We start from the raw sequence: 18,913 nt of genomic DNA, 5'->3' as shown, positions 1-18,913 counted from the left end.
CATGACAGTGGTAGGGTTGAGTGGTCACAAAGCTGGCTGTTTGGACCATAAAGCCAAAGCTATTTATTAACTTAACATTTTTTAAAAGTGTTTATTTATTTTGAGAGAGAGAGTGTACATGAGTGAGCAGGGAAGGAAGAGAGAGAGAGTGTACATGAGTGAGCAGGGAAGGAAAAGAGAGAGAGGGAGAGAGAGACAGCGAGAAAGAGAGAATCCCACACAAGCTCCAAGCTTAGCGCAGGACCCAATGTGGGGCTTGATCTCACTACTGTGAGATCACAACCTAAGCCACAGTCAAGAGTCGGATGCTTAACCAACTGAGCCACCCAAGTGCCCCTGTTATCTTAACTCGTTACAGAAAATGTTTACTGACCCTTCTACTGGGGAGACTGTGAAGGGTTAAGAGAAGTGATGTGGAGACTGCATTGGAGGGAGGAAGGCAAGAGGCAGGAAGACCTTTCTGGCTTTGGGGGAACAGGGAGACAGGTGTGGATATGGGGCTTGCCCTCAAGAAGTTCATAGTTTAATTGAGATGAAAAAGATGGTTTACAAAGTTGACTTGTTCAGTAATGGGTTAGACATTTCGGGAGGGATGAGATCTGAAAGGACTGAGTCCTTAGGAAAGACTTCACAGATGGCTTGGATTTGGGATGGGATGGGTTGGACCAACACAGAGTATGGAGGAATGTATCTCCTTCTCAGGAGGCCTTCTTGGCCACACCTTACACATGAGGGTAAGACACGGAAAGCATTTAGAGCTATGCCTGACATATGGTAAGAGCTCCACTAGAATGTAAGTTCCACGAGGGCAGGATTTATATCTGTTTTGTTCACTGTAGTATCACCTTTGCTTAGGACTCAGTAGCTCCATCAGTAAATATGGAATAAATAAGTTACTGCAACTCTCTGTAACTCTTTTTAATTGCTTAATTTGTACTATGCGAATACAGGCAAAGGGCTGGATCTCTCACATTGGTCTCTCAATTCATTTATTACACTAAAGAGTAATTATTGTTGTTGTTGTTGTTTTACTACTGTTAAAGCAGCAGCTATCTTTACTGTTTATTGCTGGAGATAGTTATGTAGTAAGAGGTGTTAAGTCAGAGGTACTGACAACAAAAGAAGAAGAGGAAAAGAAAATAATGTCAATGGTCTTAAACATAACCACTCAAAAATAATTCGTTAGTTTACTTAACAAAGATTTATTAAATTGCAACTGTGTTCTGGAGGTCCAAGGGTGAGCAAAATAGACACAGCTGCTGTCTAAGACAGGCTATTGACATTGAAACTGGTAATTATGACTGTAAAGTGTATAACTTACAGACATGCAAATGCCTTGGAAACTTAAGGACATTTAACCTAGTCTGGGACACTGGAGAGTGCTTCCCTGAGGAAGTGACAAGTCCTGATTATTGGTTGCTGTGTGGCAAAATACTCCCAAGCTTAGTGCCTTACAGTAATTTATTATCTCTCACAGTTCTGGGTTAACTAGGCTTAGCTGGATAGTTCTCACTTGGGATCTCTTATGAGTTGCAGTTGGACACTGACTGGGGCTGGAATCCTCTGCAGGCTTAACTAGGCTGTCACCCAAGATGGCTTCTCCACTCACATGCCTGTTGCCTCCCTGATGCAACATGTGACCTCTCTAGTGGGTAGCCTTATTTCCTAGGTATCAACTTAGAGCTCCTAGAGATAGGAAGCTGCCAGGCTGGGTAAGGTCTATACCTCAAAAGGGCAGAGCATCATTTCTGCACCCTCTGTTGATCAAGTCCTGCCCAGATTCAGGGAGTGGAAGAATAAAGTCAGTTCTTGAGGGGGGAGTAACAAGGTCTCATTGCAGAGAATCATATGGGACAGAATTTGTTGTGTCCATCTTTAGAGCATACAGGTCTGTCACTTGATGTTAGGTTGAAGGATAACTTGGCATTAGGTAGGTGCAAAAGAGAGAGGGGAGGGAATAGCCCGTCCAGCAATGAGAACAGCTTTGTGGATGGGCCTGGAGGTCAACAAGGTAAACCTCTAAGGAGGGACTGAAAGGCCTGTGTGACTGAGTGGAGGAAGAACAGAAAAAGTGGCATGAAAGTGCTGGGTCACATAGAGAAGAGTAGAAGGGTAAATGCATATTTCCATCAGAAAGGAAAGGGAGTAGCTGCATAAGTTCCAAACAGAGGCTATGGAAAGCATTAAATAGTGAAAATCAAAATTCCTAGAGTAGGAAGAACAGGTTAGCCTAGAGAAGGACTTGGGGTGGAGTGGGTGTGGGTCAGGGAAATCTTGCCCCACATCACATAGCTAATATGAGACAACTGGGATCTGAGCCCGGAGCTGACTCTAGTTCAGACCCTTTCCACTATATTGCTCACCACACTGCCTATGGAAAGTCACTTAATAAACTTGAAAATCCCTTGCTAATCAAAATGTAATTTATGCTTTCTAATTTCTTCCTAGCCATCCAGGCAAATACCTTCTAAGTTTTCTAAGCTCAACTCAGGACACCTTTTGAAGACTTTCCTAATGCATACAAAGGTGTCCATGTGATTTCATGATGTCTCAGCTGCAGTGTCCCCTTCTGTGAAAGATTGGGGTTGGAAGGATGACTTCAAAGTTCCCTTCTTTGTCTAGCAGTCTATGGTTTTAGGATGTGTGGAGTAGAAGTGTTTTACAAGCTAGCTGTGATGGCCACCAATGGTTACATGCTTCTAACCAGCCTATGAATACCTAAACAGGTAGCACAAAGAGTGTATTTCCAGATATTTTGACAAGAAAGAAAGAAAGAAAGAAGGAAAGAAAGAAAGAGAGAAAGAAAGAATCACTTTGAAGGCATTTACTCTCTTTCTATTATGATTAAAGACTGAATTTTAAGCACTGGGTAAGAAAAGGGATATGCATAATATAATCTTAGTCGAATAACTACCTGCTTTGCACCTTGGTGCATCTTTTATAAAATGGGAAACTTATGTTAAAAAAGCAAAATTTGACAGAGTAAACTTGAAGATCAATTTGGCTGTATTCAATAATTCATGAATCAGGTGACATCCCATGTTGTAATTAGAAAGCTTTACAAAATGGAAAGCTTTTATAGGTAGAAGGGGTGGGAAAACTAAAGTTTCTAACAAAGAGTGGCTTGTTTCAAGCAAGGTCACCTTTCTTTAGGGGAAGGGCAGGGATCTATTAGGCAGATAACCTCACTAGTGCTGATCTGGTAATTCCAGATTGACTGGTTAAAGGTTACATTCCTGGAAGAGGCTGAATGTGCAATAAGGTTAGATATTAAGTCTTGATTTGCTGATGTCACTTGGGCTCCGCCAAGTGACTCCATTTTGGGCCTTTTTATGTAAAATATTTATTTATTTATTGGGAGCGTGCAAGCGGGGGAAGGGCAGGGAGAAGGGGAACAGAGGATCTGAAGCGGGCTTGGCACTGACAGGCTGACAGCAGCGAGCCTGATGTGGGGCTCAAAGTCACGAACCACAAGATCATGACCTGAGCCGGAGGCCTAACCGACTGAGCCATCCTTGGCTTTTTTTTTTTTTTTTTAATATATTTTATTATGTTCATCTGTAATTTTAGTAAATAACTGAATGTTTTAAAATTTATAATGTATTTCTTTTTCATAGCCTCTGGTGTAGAAGATGAAACTGAAAAGTCCCATTTTTCAAAATTACAGAAGTGGTGAAACCCTGTTGCACAATTCAAGAGACTCAAGGCTTAACTGTAAACACAGGAAAAGAAACCCTGTTTGCAACTAGAAAAATATTATAACTGATGTTTATCTCTAAAAGTCAATCATTGCCTGGCTTCATGAGGGCTAACATAATGACATATCAAAATGTAAAATAGAGACAAATTCATAGTCATTATCACTTTACAGGAGGTTAACCAGAGTTCTTGTGAACTGCAAACCTCTTGACACATTTTAAAATAAAGGGCTCTATATACTGGCTTAATTTACATACATTAAGCAATGTAGATTGGTGCTGTTGATTTAAATGTAATGGTTTAAAGACCTAAGTGCTAAAAATGATTTTAATTAACCATAAAATTGTGCAGTTTTAAACAAAAAAAGCACATCTATGAACCTTTGCAGCAACATGCAGAGGTATTGCTAATTGCCCAATTTTACCTACTTGTAAGTAGTTAAGGGCAAAAAACCCTTGCGTAGTTGTTTTGTTTCTTCATTCATTTCTTTGGTACAAATACAAAGGTGTATGTGACTATTGAGCACATGAGATGTGATAGTGCGACTGAAAAACTTTACTTGATTTTTATTATGAATTGAAATTGAAATAGCCATCTATGGCTAATGTCTACCACATTGGACAGCATCTCTGTCAAGGTCTGTGCTAATTTGGTCTGACCTTGGAGATCCAGTCTTTCCCAGAGAATGAGTTAGTGCTCACATAGAATATTTTCTGCCCAGCCCCAAAGCTGGACCTGTACTCCTAGGCCAGTCCTCAAAGCCTTAGGGAGTTGAGCCTGGAGCCTTATTTTCAAGATGAGTGGAGGAATTCTGTAGTCCAGAGGCATTCATTAGGTATTACATAATCCACACCTGGGAAGCACAGACACAGTAACATTTGGGTTTAAGAAAAGGGCAGAGCCTCCCTCTGTCCTTACCCCTTGCACTTTTTTAGAAAGTTCTTTTTTTTAAATGTTTATTTATTTTTGAGAGGGAGAGAGAAGGAGGGGCAGAGAGAGAGGACAGAGAATCCTAAGCAGGCACCATGCTGACAGCAGTGAGCCTGATGTGGGGCTGGAACTCACGAACCACAAGACTGACCTGAGCTCCAGTCAGATGCTCAACCAGCTGAGCCACCCAGGCACACCTTCCCCTTGCATTTTTTAGCCTGATACACCATCAGAGCTTTCAAAGTCTGTGGAAGGACTCATGCATTTTTGAATTTAGACCAATTATGACGTAGGCCCAGACACAGAATTCTTAGCCTCATTGCTTCCTGTTTTAGGTCAACATATCACAGAGATTTGCCAGAACAGACTTTTCACAACTGTGCTCAAAGGCTTTTCTGTCTGAGTGAAAGCTATTGGCCTTAATTCCCTTTATCAAACGTTCCACCCTGCTCTGTGTAAGTTCTGACACAAAGCCAGGAGTGATGTGTGCTCTTGACAGTGGAGCCTCTGTGTAGGTGTTGTCCACTTTGGGCGTGACTACCGTAGAAAGATGTAGAGATGCGGAAATAGCTAGGCAGATTCGTGTACTATAGAATACAGTGAACCATGTGCCAATGTTGTGCTCTTTCTTTTCTTCCAGGAAATTAAGGATTGCGCGGCATTGCTTTGACAAGCACATCCTGTTGTCTTTTCAGAGATCTCAAAGAAGAATAATCTCAAAGGAACATTTGTCTCCCCATACCTCTGCTAATGGCCATTAGCCGCTAGCAAATGCTTTTAATGACCGAAAAAACATCAACTACCCTTGGTTTTGATCTGCTTTAGGCAGTCTAATGAAGGTTTTTTTCAGTTGTTTCCAGAACTCTATTGCTGAAGCACCTCTCTTTGTTGGGTGAACGTTCATGAAGCCCTTTCCTGAGGCAGTGTAGAAGCCTTAGGCCTCTTGGAGTCTATGACATGGAAGCCTTGGAAGTGGATGATATCAGCCCAGCCTTGGAAGTTACTGAGGATTTCTTCAGTACTTTTGATAGTAAGCTAGAAAAGGCTGTGCAGCAAGCTGAGGTTTATGGGATTCAGGAAGTCCCCGAATTGGTGGGGCACGAGGTACTAAGTACCATAACAGATAATGGTGCTATCAGAAATGTTGCCTCCCTGGGCAAGGGGGGCCTGATTTGGGACCACTGTAAGAGCAGGCTCTTAGAAACCAAAGCTCAAAATGTCTTCCCTGCCAAAGAACAGTTTGTGGTTCAGAAAGGGACAGCCCCAGATAATCTTTCCTGGATGGAACAAAAAGAAGCTTCAACCTTTAACTTTTTCAACATCTGTCAGCGTCGGAGGGACAGACCTCGATCCGTGAATGACTTACTGGATGAGACCTCTACTTTCAAGCCAGGGCATGCACGTTCAAGATCAGATATTACCCAAGTGGACTGGAGGCTGGTCCTCAAAACCATGCCTCTGCAGCGGCAGCAGCAGTCGTCTCTTCAGGGCCCTCATTTCACCAGGCCGTCTTTTCTGTCGTCCTTGCCGAATAAGGTAGAAGATGCTCAAGGAAATACTGGTATGTTTTGATATCTGACTGCTATTGAGCAGTTGTCGATTTTCCTTGGTCTCCATTACATTTACCTTATGAGAAGTGTATTGTCCAGGGTCCTTGTCTGGTTTTGCTTACTTAAGCTCCCTCTTCCATTTACTTTCACACTTCACCTCAAGCCTCAGTCTTGGTATCCTTATAAGAAGTGCTGAGTGAAAAGACAACTGTGGTCAAGTCTCCCCTTCTAATCTTGTGTGTTAGAATCTACACAGTCTCATAATTCGTGTGGTATTTGCCTTTGTACAGAGTATGCTACAGCTTATTCGCATCACTAGATGTTTGTCAGATCACACATTGGCATAGCCTTGTGCTGTGAAGGGTTTAAAGATCCATAAAGAAACCATCCCTGCCTTAGAGAACTTCTTGCTTGCAGAGGGGATCAGACACTAACAAACACTCAAGAAGGCACCAGCAGGGAGAGAAAGTAGTAGTTGTCAACTGAAATATTTGTGAAGGAACTTTTGTTTTACTTTATATTGTTGAGATTTCTTTCACTGAGAAAATGACAGTGACTGTAAGAGGGCAGAAGAAGGAGAAGACACTGTGGTGGGCTTGTCAGGAAGGGCTAATGAGAGTTCATGGAGCTTTGACTGAACCAGTAAAGATACTAAGATGCAGAAAGGGGATCGCAGTAGAGGACACTCGGGATTATGGTGGGAAAGAAGGTAAGGAGATGAGAAGTACCAGGGGGAGCAAAGGATCCCATGGTGGGTAGTGGGAGGAAAAGGCGGGGGGGGGGGGGGGGAGATTGGCTCAGACCTCATGGTGTAGGGCCTTGAATTTCCTTTTTTCTCATACATCATACACATGCATGTGCACACAACTTCTGTGAGGCATGACAAACCATCTCTTTGTTTCCCCCAGCTTTTTCTTTCAAAATAACCTCATTTATACAGGCTGTCTATTCTTGTCATTCCTATTCAACCTTTAATTTAGATGGCTTCTTCAGTTAATTGGGAATACTGTTTTATGTCCTTAACTGCTATTTTAATATTACTTTAGTCTCTATCCTTGCTTGGTATTCCATTGATACATTTAATATTTTAATTAATAAACTTAGTTTCTAAGTATAATTCGAAGAAGAGATACAGTTTAGTAAGTCTATTCAGGAAATGCAGTGTCCCTATCTGTGAGGTGCTACATTATTTTCACATCCAGTTCAAATCTATTCTTTTAAAATACTTCTCTCTCGGACTCACTTATTTTGCTTAGCATAATACTCTCTCTCTCCATCCACTGATATGTGGAATTTAAGAAACAAAATAAACGAGCATAGGGGATTAAAAGAGAGGGAGGCAAACCAAGAAACAGACTCTGAACTATAGAGAACAAAGTGATGGTTACCAGAGGGGGGTAGGTGGGGGGATGGGTGAAATAGGTGATGGGGATTCAGGAGTGCACCTGTGATAAGCATTGGGCATTGTATGGAAGTGTTGAATCACTACATTGTACATCTGCAACTAATATTACTCTGTATGTTAATAACTGGAATTTAAATAAAAACTCAAAGAAAAATAAAATATTTCTTTCTTCCCACTCAAATTCATGACTTATAATTCCTTTTCTTTTCTCCTTGACTTTCACCAGTCCTCTGTAGCATCTAGTCAAGGGTGGTGACCATGGGAGTAAAAAGACAAGGACATTATAAAGCACAGTACTTAGTAGCTGATTAGATATTAGGGGACAAACAAGTTGCTCTGACCCTGGTGCCTGGCAAAATGAGAGCTTTGCCTTGAGTTCATATATAAACAAGTATACTCGTTGATTTAACAAATAACCTCTGTTAATTTTTGGTTTCTTAAGAGTTCACGTAGATTTTTATCAGTAAAGCACCGGAACCATTCTAAAACCCTGGTGTAACCCAAGTTGAGAGGGTGTCGTATTTCCAGGTTTAGTTTTCCTGTCATTTGGATTGTTAGTGTAGGAGCTGGAGCTGCCTTAGATTCTCCAAAGGAACCTTGAGTATATGACACCCTGTGACTGTTGTTTTTTCAGTCTCAATTTTTAAAAAAGTTGAATACTAAATCATGTTGAAATGTGTGTACTGAATGGTATTTTGAAAAGTCTACTGTAACAGATGGCCTTTCAGGTATTGATATAGTATATAATCTGGCCATCTTTTGATCATCCACGGAATATATATCCTAGCAGGAATTAGCACAGTTGGGCAAATGGCATGCCAAGTTCCTAATACCTTTTCTTTCTGTCACACTCTGGAGAACAGGCAAGATAAATCATGTTTGTATTGCTTACCAGGTGAGGGGCAGGGGTAAGCAGGGAGTACCCACTGACTACGCGTTCTCAGGCTGGGGGTAGAGAAGAGTTTTAGATATGTGGCAGTCCCCCACCATAATTCTCATGGCAAGGGGAGGGATGTGCCAACACACAAATGCACACTAGTCACAATCAGCCAAGATCTTTCAGTAAAGTTTACTTTAAAACTTTTGAAATCTGTGAGCCAAACTGAAAAATAGCCTGTTGTGTCTCCTGAAAAAATACGCCCCAAAAGCAGAGGGAGACAGTGTAGTATCTTGGCTGGAGATTTAGGGTCAGGCCAGACCTCTCTTTTAACCTTAGACTCGCATATCTGACTGCCTGGCGTACATCTCTTTTGGGATGTTCCACAGGCTCTTCAAATTCACAGTGTCCAAAAGTGACCCTCATCCTCTCATCTCCTACTCCTACTGTTCTAAAAATTAACAAGTGTTCATAAGAGTCTGGGGGCTCCTTAGAAGAAATAAAATTTAAACGGTTTCTTTGGATGAGGTCAACTTGACGTTGTGTCTATCCCTGTCACTCTCTTAATTATAGGTTTGGTTACTGCATGATCCTGTGTTTTCTTCAGTTGATTTTTTTCCCTAGCTCCTTTTCTGAGCTCACCTTGAGTACGAAGACTCACCAGAAGTGGTTCTTCTTCTCGTCCTCGCCTTCCTCCTCTTCTGCCTCCCTTATCCCCTCTCTTCCCTCCCAGGAAAATAAACCCAAGGATCTTCTTCATTAGTCACATCTTCTTCTGTGACTTCTGCTCATTTGGTGATGAATAACCAAATGAATAATGGTGATGACAAATATCCTTACTAAGGATAAATGTCACATTGAGTATAAAGCAAATCAGGTTCTGGCCTAATGAGGCCAGTGGGCAGCTGGGTGTAATACCATCTATTTCACTGATGGGTAAGCCTGTATGAAGGTCTTCTGGTGTGTCTTCTCTTCCCCCTCCTCCCCCTCCTCCCCCTCCTGCCCCCCTACTCCTCTTCCTCCTCTTCCCCTTCCTCCCCTTCCTCCTCCTCCTCCTCCTCTTCCCCCTCCCCCCTCCTCCTCCTCTTCCTCCTCATCCTCCCCCTCCTCCCCCTCTTCCTCTTCGTCATCCCCCGTCTCTTCTTCTCTTCTTTTTCCTCTTCCTTCTCCCACTTCTTCCTCCCCCTCCTCTCCCTCCTCCCCCTCCTCCCCCTCCTCTTCCCCTTCCTCCCCTTCCTCCTCCTCCTCCTCTTCCCCCTCCCCCCTCCTCCTCCTCTTCCTCCTCATCCTCCCCCTCCTCCCCCTCTTCCTCTTCCTCATCCCCCGTCTCTTCTCTTCTTTTTCCTCTTCCTTCTCCCACTTCTTCCTCCCCCTCCTCTCCCTCCTCCCCCTCCTCCCCTCCCCCTCCTCCCCTCCTCCTCCCCCTCCCTCTCCTCCCCCTCCTCTTCCCCCTCCCCTCCTCCTTATCCCCCTCCTCCCCCTCCCCCTCCTCATCCTCCCCCTCCTCCCCCTCTTCCTCTTCCTCACCCCCCATCTCTTCTTCTCTTCTTTTTCCTCTTCCTTCTCCCACTTCTTCCTCACTCTCTTCCCCCTCCTCCCCCTCCTCCCCTCCTCCTCCCCCTCCCCCCTCCTCCTCCCCCTCCTCTTCCCCCTCCCCTCCTCCTTATTCCCCTCCTCCCCCTCTTCCTCTTCCTCACCCCCCATCTCTTCTTCTCTTCTTTTTCGTCTTCCTTCTCCCACTTCTTCCTCTTCTTCCTCCCCCTCCCCCTCCTCCTCCCCCTCCTCCTCCCCCTCCTCCTCCCCCTCCTTCCCCTCCTCCTCCCCCTCCTCCTCCCCCTCCTCCCCCTCCTCCTCCCCCTCCTCCTCCCCCTCCTCCTCCCCCTCCTCCTCCCCCTCCTCCTCCCCCTCCTCCTCCCCCTCCTCCTCCCCCCTTCCCCTCCCCCTCCTCCTCATCTTCCTCTTTATCTTCCCCCTCCTCCCCCTCTTCCTCTTCCTCATCCCCCTCCTCCCCCTCTTCCTCTTCCTCATCCCCCATCTCCTCTTCTCTTCTTTTTCCTCTTCCTTCTCCCACTTCTTCCTCCCCCTCCTCCCCCTCCTCCCTCTCCTCCCCCTCCTCCCCTCCTCCTCCCCCTCCCCCTCCTTCCCCTCCTCTTCCCCCCTCCTCTTCCTCATTCCCCATCTCTTCTTTTTCCTCTTCCTTCTCCCACTTCTTCCTCTTCTTCCTCCTCCTCCTCCACCACAACCACCACAAAGCTTGAGATAGTAATAGTACTTTAAATATCTTGTGTGCATTAAATGGGTTAAAAAATAGAAAGTGCTTCTCAGAACCATGTTTGGCACATTTGTAAACACCTAATAGATATCTTAAACATTTAATAATATTATTACAATTATTAATTGAATTTGAAACTCATCAATGAGAATCAAAGTAACACAACCAATGACTCCTACTTTTCGCTGGCATACCAACTGATGTGTTGCAGTAAATGGCCTCGCAATAAATATTTCTTAGATCGGCCTTCCTGAAGTGTGTTTTCTCATATTATTGATAGGTTTGTTAGTGGGAAGTAATCCATTCATTCCCTCTCTCACACTGATTTAAGATCAACTGTTTACAGTTCTCCTGGTCAATGAGGAAGGGACTGTTTCTTACCGTTTCATCCTCAGTACTTAACATGGTGCTTTGAACATAGTTTATGCTCAAATGAATTGTTTAAGATGTAAGTTGAATGAAAAAGATGTAATGCTGATAAGATAATTACCACCAATAACCTCTTTAGCCAGTTCGTGTCATTCTAGAAAAAAAACCTCCAGCATCTTTTCTGAGGGCCTAGCGCCATCATCTAGCATTTCATACCTCGCACATCCTCTCTGTGAAGCTCTTTAGCAGCAGTGAAAAATGAAGATTTGCTTTCATCTCAAAGGCTGCCCTGCACTATCCTTGTGATAAGAGAAAATCAAACAGATACAGCTTGTAAAGCGGCCCCTGGTGTTGGCAAAATGTTGCCCTGGCCTTGGAGGAGTATTCAGATACGTCTCAGACTCCCGGGTCGCACAGGCACGGTTAAGCATTCCCCTTTGTGGAGGAACCTGACTGCTGCTTGGTGAGCACAAAGCCTGGTGCAATGGTTATGCTTTGCCCTTTAGTCTTTCTGAAGCTGGCAATCATTTGAAGTAATTTTGCATCACTCCTCAACTTTTCCCTGTTCTCTGTTTCTTTACAGAAGGTGATTACTTTGGATTTGAAGATCACTTCTTCCATAGGTTCTTGCTTGGAATATATGAGAGCAGAATCCGTCAAACAGATTAACAGCTTACTTGTCACTGTCAGAGCCAACAGCCAAGCACCAGTGCTTGTCCTCAGGGTGAGAGAGCCCATGTAGAAAGAGAAGGAAAAAAAAAAAGAAACAACCAATAGCTGTAGCAAGCACTGTGCATGATTTTAAGTTCTTTACAGCGAACAGCTTATTTAACTTATATAATACTCCTGTGATACAGACACTTTTACTGACCCCGTTTTGAGGATGATGAGACTTGAGGCACGGAAAGCTTAAGGAATGTGCGTAGAGTCCCATAGCTGGTCCTGAGCAGATCCTCGATTGGAACTCGGGCAGTCTTTCTCCAGAGTCCACACCCTTCAACACTAAGCTGGAGCTGAACAGTTACCTTGGAAGCCAATCGTTCCCAGTCTCTAGAACCCTCTGTTTTGAAAGCCTTGTTAGCAGTCAGGCCCTGTGGGAGTAGAGGGTGGGAAGTAGTGTAGAAGAGACTGACCTGGATGGTATTCATCGGATCCCTCAGGAGATCACTAGCGAGGAAAAACTGAGACACACCGAAGCAGTCTAGCTAAGCAAGGATTGTTTTCTGCGTTTAACATAGTCACTAAAATACATGGACAGTGCAGCGCTGGCCAGAGTTCTTTAGGGGACCAACGAGTCCACGGAAAGAAGACTGTAACTTTGCCTTTCATACTCCCGAACGCTGACCATACAGAAGAGCTTAAGTGAACTGACCCCCATGGGTTTATTGTAACTATGGAACGAGGGCTTTGGCATTTTGCTCCATCTTTGGCTGCCTTTTTCAGTCTTAGAAGCTTGTGAATGGACGTGTTCTAGAAATTTCATTGCCTCAGGCAGAGACAGACCTAGGACAGGCTTCTTCCAAGGGAATGTTGCCAGTGCTAAGTAGATGAAGGATACCGTCAGTGGGTCCTAGGAGGCTGTTAGAGTGTGGCTTGAGTCCAGCCCAGTTAAGACCATGCGTTTTCTGAGGGCCAGATAGTAATGTCGAAAAGGTTAGGTCAGAAATCACTAAGAAGTACTAGATCTAAGGCAAGATGGCGACAGAGACAGGTTTTACCTCAGCTTTATTGAGGTATAATTGACAAAGCTGGAAGACATTTAGTGTACATCGTGATGATTTAATATACATACTCATTATGGACGGATTCCCTGTCTAGTTAATTACCACATCTGTCACCTCACATCCGAGGCAGTTTTTTCTAAAAAAACTTCCAGGTAGGTCATAGAGACAAAGCTGCCTCATGGTCAGTTCCTTTCCTTACTGCCACCCCAGTGCCTGCCATGCCCTGGGCAGCTGAAGCAAGGTGTCACAGAGAAGTAGCCCTGAGAGAAGGCCCTAGTCCTACCACCAGAATGGCTCGTTGCTAGTCCTGTCATTAATCTTAGTTCTGTACAAACATGCTCTTGACCAGTACCTATGCTTAACCCTCTCTTCCTTTGCATTACGTCATCCTGTTCTTGTTCAGTGAGTAATAATAGAGCCACAGGCAGCAGGGAATGTCCAGTAGGATAAGGAAGACGGGGTCCTGATGTCATAGAATTACAATCCAAATATAAATATGTGTTAAGGTAAGAACATAAAAAGTCATGTGAACACGTGGACACTAGATATGTTGTCAAAAATGGATCGCACACACGCATTTACACCTATAAATGTGTACGCATAGTAGAGGAGGGTCGGTCTGTGTGGAAAGAACACTCAACTAGGACTCACTGTGTAGGTTTGGAAGAATCACTCGTCTGTTGCTTTTGATTTAACGACCTAGTGAAGCAGGTTAAATTGTCTCTAAGATCCTCCCAATTCCAAAACCGTATCATTGTAAGACGTGTTTGAACTGACCCTGACTCATGGTTCTATGGGAGCTAATTACTATAGCCAGATGGATATTGGAAGGTTGTAATGGAATTATGGGTATAGTTGAAATTATTTAACGCAGAAGGATTTCTGTGTGCCTTGTAACTCTACTTCTGGGTGAACTGCTGTGTTTGCGATTTTAAAATCAAAAAAAATTTTTTAAAGAAATCTTTTGCATTATCTATGGAGCTCTGAAACCCAACAGACTGCCAGAATCTGACTTACTTTTCCCTCCCTGACTGTGTTCACATTTTCATCTGCTAGGCAAGGGCAGTGGTCAGCTGGGCTTTTGTTTCAGTTGGTTTCGCTGTCTGGTGACCTGGTACCATTCCTATGCCTGTATTTTCTTGTTCTAAGTACTTGAGGAGTAGGCCTCAAGCAGAGATTTTCTTTAGAGCTAGAAAAACCATGGCAGTGTGGTTTCTTTATCTTGAGTTTTATGTTACTCTGTTTCGATTCTCTTTTTCCCCATCTTTAACTTTAAAAAAAAAAAAGCCAAATTTGGGACTTATACTAAAATGACTGCTTTTTCAATTACAATGTTTCTCAAAAGGCTTGGAGCCAATAGAGGTGGGAATATTCCTGTGGGCTTAGAACAAGTGAGGTCACCAGGACATGGTCTCTTGCTGAATTTATGATTCACCCTTCAGCAAGATTAGTCAGTACAAAGAAGTTGCTAAAATAGGTCACAGAAAGTTGATTTTATATGGTTGTATAGTTTCCACTGGTTACATTATTGAATGTTGGCCTGTGGCAGCTATTTGGAAACCCAACACGCCTCATCGACAGCCCATATTCTGATTCTAACATTTCTATATGGGAACTCTGAAAACGAAGTGTCTGATGTTTTCTTGTGGTTGCTCTGTTAATACAGTTTATCTTTCTTGGCTAAGGAGAACTGTAGTTACTAATTTCACAAACTTCTAGAGTTACCATCTTAAAACACAAATCTGTTCATGCTACTCTGTTCTCAAAAATGAACATGGTTCCCCATTCTCTACAAAATCAAGTGTGTAAGTTTTATAAAGCATCCCAATCTGTCCCGATCTCACCACCCGCACCTTCTGTCACCCTGTCTATGTGCTGTTTTCGAATGTGCCGAGTACTTCCAAGTTCCTGAGCCTCTGCTTATGCACTCTCTTCATCCAGAACACCTTCCCCGCCCATTTCACTTTTCACAATCCTCCATTATCTTTCAAGGACCAATCCAAATGCTACATCCTCCCTGAGACCTTTCTATATTTTTTTCAACTAAAAGTCTTTTTTTTTTCTTTCAGTGTATGTTTTCACAGCACATATCATTCTGCTGTGCATTATAGGCAATTGCTTGTATATCTATCTCCCACACTAGTTGAAAGTTTTTTTTAATTAAAAAAAATTTTTTTAATGTTTATTTTTGAGAGAGAGAGACAGAGTGTGAATGGGGGAGGAGCAGAGAGAGAGGGAGACACAGAATCAGAAGCAGGCTCCAGGCTCTGAGCTGTCAGCACAGAGCCCAACATGGGGCTTGAACCCATGAACCATGAGATAATGACCTGAGCCAAAGTCGGATGCTCAACTGACTGAGCCACCCAATTGCCCCGGTTGAAAATTTTTTGATGCTATAAACCATATCGTAGAAAACTTTGTATTGTACCAAGTATGTGAGCATATGCAAAATGTCTGGTTGAGTTTTATGTGTTGGTGCTTGGAACATCAGGACAATACTGTTTTGTTTTGTTTGTTTTCCGAAATGGAAATGGCCCCTCTTTCCTTACCTTATAGCTTAAGTTGACTGAAGTTTGTTATTAATACTATCAGTGAGAGCTATCATTTAATGAGAGTTAGCTTTATGTTGAGCCCTGTGCTGAGATGTGTCAACCTACTATCTTATTTAATATTCATAATAGTTGAATATGATAGATGATATTCTGATTTCACAAATGATGAAACTGAATCTTAGAGAAGTTGACCTCACCCAAAGCTATACAGTATGTGATGGGGCTAGGACTCCAAGCCAGTCCTAACACTAGAGGCCACACATTACCACTCAACAATGCTGTCTGTCTCTCAAGCATGAGGAGGGGTAGGTCATTCCCTCCACCATAAATAAACACAGTGTGATCTAGACTCCAAGTTTGGAGGTTAGAGTTTTCTACTCTGAGCTTGCACACTTTGAGTATAACCTTGGCCAAGTCATTTTGCTTCCTGAGATCTCTTTCCAAATCTGCTAAATCAGTTAAGAATATTTTCAGAAAAGGGGTGCCAGGGTGGCTCAGTCGGTTAAGCATATGACTTCGGCTCAGGTCATGATCTGATGGTTTGTGAATTTGAGCCCCACATCGGTCTCTGTGCTGACAGCTTGGAGCCTGGAGCCTACTTTGGATTCTGTGTCTCCCTCTCTTTCTGCCCCTCCTCTGCTCGCACTGTGTCTTGTTCTCCCTCAAAAAAAAAAAAAAAATCTAAAAACATTTTAAAAAAAGAATATTTTCAAGAGCAGTTAATAGCATATACAACTAAAAGTAGCCTAAGTAATATGACCATTTGTCATCTTACGTTTTCATCTATCTAACAGGTAACTATGGAACACTTAGTGAATATCAGGTACTATAAACAATAGACACTTAAGAAGACCTGATGTGTCATCAGGGATCCGGGCACTTTCCATCTTTTTTCTCAGCTATTCTCAGTATATTGGTAATGTCTCTTCTTTCCCTTCATAGGTACAAGATAGCCACAGCAGTCCCAAGGGTCACTTTCTTATACATCAATAGCCAAAGTCAGGAAGGGAAAACAGGGCACCCCCTCTGGGTCTCTTTCCCAGTAGGCCCCAATAGCACCCCCTAAGTAGCGAGGGTCACATGCTCACCCCTAAAGCAATCTCTGGCAAAGGAAAATAGCATTTCTGTGATTGGCTTAAACAAATCTTGCTTCTTTCCACGGGGTAGGGGAGAGGACATCTCCTCTGAGCATCTCCCATCATACCTGAGCAAGATTTAGGTTCTGTTGGTAAAGAATCAGGAGGACTAGTTAAGGAGGTGAGTAGCTGACAAGTTCTACCTCAGATGGGATCAGGCTAAGAGATTTCTTATCGCTTCTGGCTCTAAGTTTCTCTGATTCTAATATGTTACCCAAAGATACAGTAATGAAATGCCATTTACCTTACAATCTTCTGGCCTAAATATTGGAGATTCTTTTCTACTTAATTCCTATAGGGTGAAAAACCCACCATGGCAATGAGTGAGCATATCTTGAAAGTTGGTTTGGAATCGTTTTCTGGGTCACAAAGTTCTTCTTCTTTTTTTTTTTTTTTTTTTTCAATTTTAGTTAACATACAGTGCAATATTAGTTTGAGGAGTAGAATTCAGTGAATCATCACTTACATTATTTACACCCAGTGTTCATCACAATAAGTGCTCTCCTTAATACCTGTCACCCATCAAGCTTGTCTCCCACCTACCTCCCTCCATCAACCTTGAGTTTATTTCTATTGTTAAGTCTCTTGTGACTGTTTCATTCTCTTCTCTCCACCCTGTTCACATATATTCATCTATTTGTTTCTTAAATTCCACATATGAGTGAAATCATATGGTATTTGTCTTTCTTTGATTGACTTATTTCACTTAGCATAATACGTTCAAGCTCCATCCATGTCGTTGAAAATGGCAAGATTTCATTCTTTTTGATGAATGAGTAATATTCCACCATATATATGTATATGATATATATATATATGTATCTCACATATATATGTGATATATATATATATATATATATGTGAGATACATATATCACATCTTCTTTATCCATTCATCAGTGGGTGGACAGTTAGATTCTCTCCATAGTTTGGCTATTTTTGATAATGCTGCTATAAACACTGGGGTGCATGTACCCCTTTGAATCTGTAATTTTGTATCCTTTGGGTAAATATCTAATAATGTAATTTCTGGGTCATAGAGTAGTTCTGTTTTTCACTTTTTGAGGAACCTCCATACTGTTTGTCCAGAGTGGCTGCGCCAATTTGCATTCCCACCAGCAGTGCAAGAGGATTCCCCTTTCTCCACATCCTCGCCAACATTCGTTGTTTCTTGTGGTGTTAATTTTAGCTATCCTGACAGGTATAAGTGGTATCTTACCATGGTTTTGAATTGTATTTTCCTGATGATGAGTGATATTGAGCATCTTTTCATGTGTCTGTTAACCATCTGGATGTCTTCTTTGGGAAAGTGTCTATTCATGTCTTCTGCCCGTTTCTTAACTGGGTTGTTTGTTTTTGGGTGTTGAGTTTGATAAGTTCTTCTAGATTTTGGATACTAACCCTTCGTCAGATATATTATTTGCAAATATCTTCTCCCATTCTGTAGGCTGCCTTTTAGTCTTACTGATTGTTTCCTTCACTATGCAGAAGCTTTTTATCTTGATGAAGTCCCAATAGTTCATGTTTGCTTTTGCTTCTCTTGCCTTCGGCGACATGTCTCATAAGAAGTTTCTCTGGCTGAGGTCGAAGAGGCTGCTACCTGTGTTCTCTAGGATTTTGATGGTTCCTGTCTTACATTTAGGTCTTTCATCCATTTTGAATTTATTTTTGTGTATGGTGTAAGAAAGTGGTCCAGTTTCATTCTCCTGCATGACTGTCTTTTTTCCATTGGGATATCCTTCCTGCTTTGTTGAAGATTAGTTGACTATAAAGATGTGGGTCCCTTTCTGGGTTTTCTGTTCTGTTTCACTGATCTATGTGTCTGTTTTTGTGCCTATACCATACAGTCTTGATGACTACAGCTTTGTAATATAGCTTGAAATCCGGAATTATGATGCCTTCAGTTTTGTTTTTCTTTTTCAGTATAACTTTGGCTATTTGGGGTCCATCCAAATTTTAGGACTGTTTGTTCTAGCTCTGTGAAAAATGCTGGTGGTAATTTGATAGAGATTACATTAAATGTGTAGATTGCTTTGGGTAGTATAGACATTTGGACAGTGTTTGTTCTCCCCATCCATGAGCCTGGAATGCTTTTCCATTTCTTTGTGGGTCACAAGGTTCTTAAAGACTAGGGATTACCCTTGTCACAGAAGGCAGAAAGCCTCGGCATTTACGAAGTTGGGTCTGTGACCTAAGTTCACACTTAGATCTCTAAATTCACACTTAGAAGTGAAATTGACCAGGACTGCATGGACTAATGCTCTATCACTGTTGCCCATAGCAAAGAAGTTAGATGGAGAAGATCCCAAAGTTGCTATGTCTGTCTAGTGAATATGTAGCCAGATATGTTACAGGTCTCTTTCTGCTAGAGTCTGCACAGATAATACATCTTTTTCCCT

At 42.5% G+C, this 18,913-nt stretch overlaps 1 protein-coding gene across 9 annotated transcripts in view; it reads left to right on the top strand.

Annotated features, from left to right (window-relative positions):
- Window positions 1–18,913, top strand: part of PLEKHM3 (pleckstrin homology domain containing M3) — a 199,280-nt gene that overhangs the window by 18,269 nt on the left and 162,098 nt on the right. For all 9 annotated transcript variants that reach the window (XM_045480986.1, XM_045480977.1, XM_045480978.1 and 6 more), the window contains one exon: window positions 5,270–6,190. In XM_045480986.1, coding sequence (XP_045336942.1) covers window positions 5,587–6,190 — 604 coding nt within the window. In that variant the 5' untranslated portion in view covers window positions 5,270–5,586. The remainder of the gene's footprint in view (window positions 1–5,269; window positions 6,191–18,913) is intronic.

The sequence above is a fragment of the Leopardus geoffroyi genome, chromosome C1 (assembly GCF_018350155.1).
Source record: "Leopardus geoffroyi isolate Oge1 chromosome C1, O.geoffroyi_Oge1_pat1.0, whole genome shotgun sequence".
Taxonomy (NCBI): domain Eukaryota; kingdom Metazoa; phylum Chordata; class Mammalia; order Carnivora; family Felidae; genus Leopardus; species Leopardus geoffroyi.
This window is presented reverse-complemented; position numbering and strand designations above follow the sequence as displayed.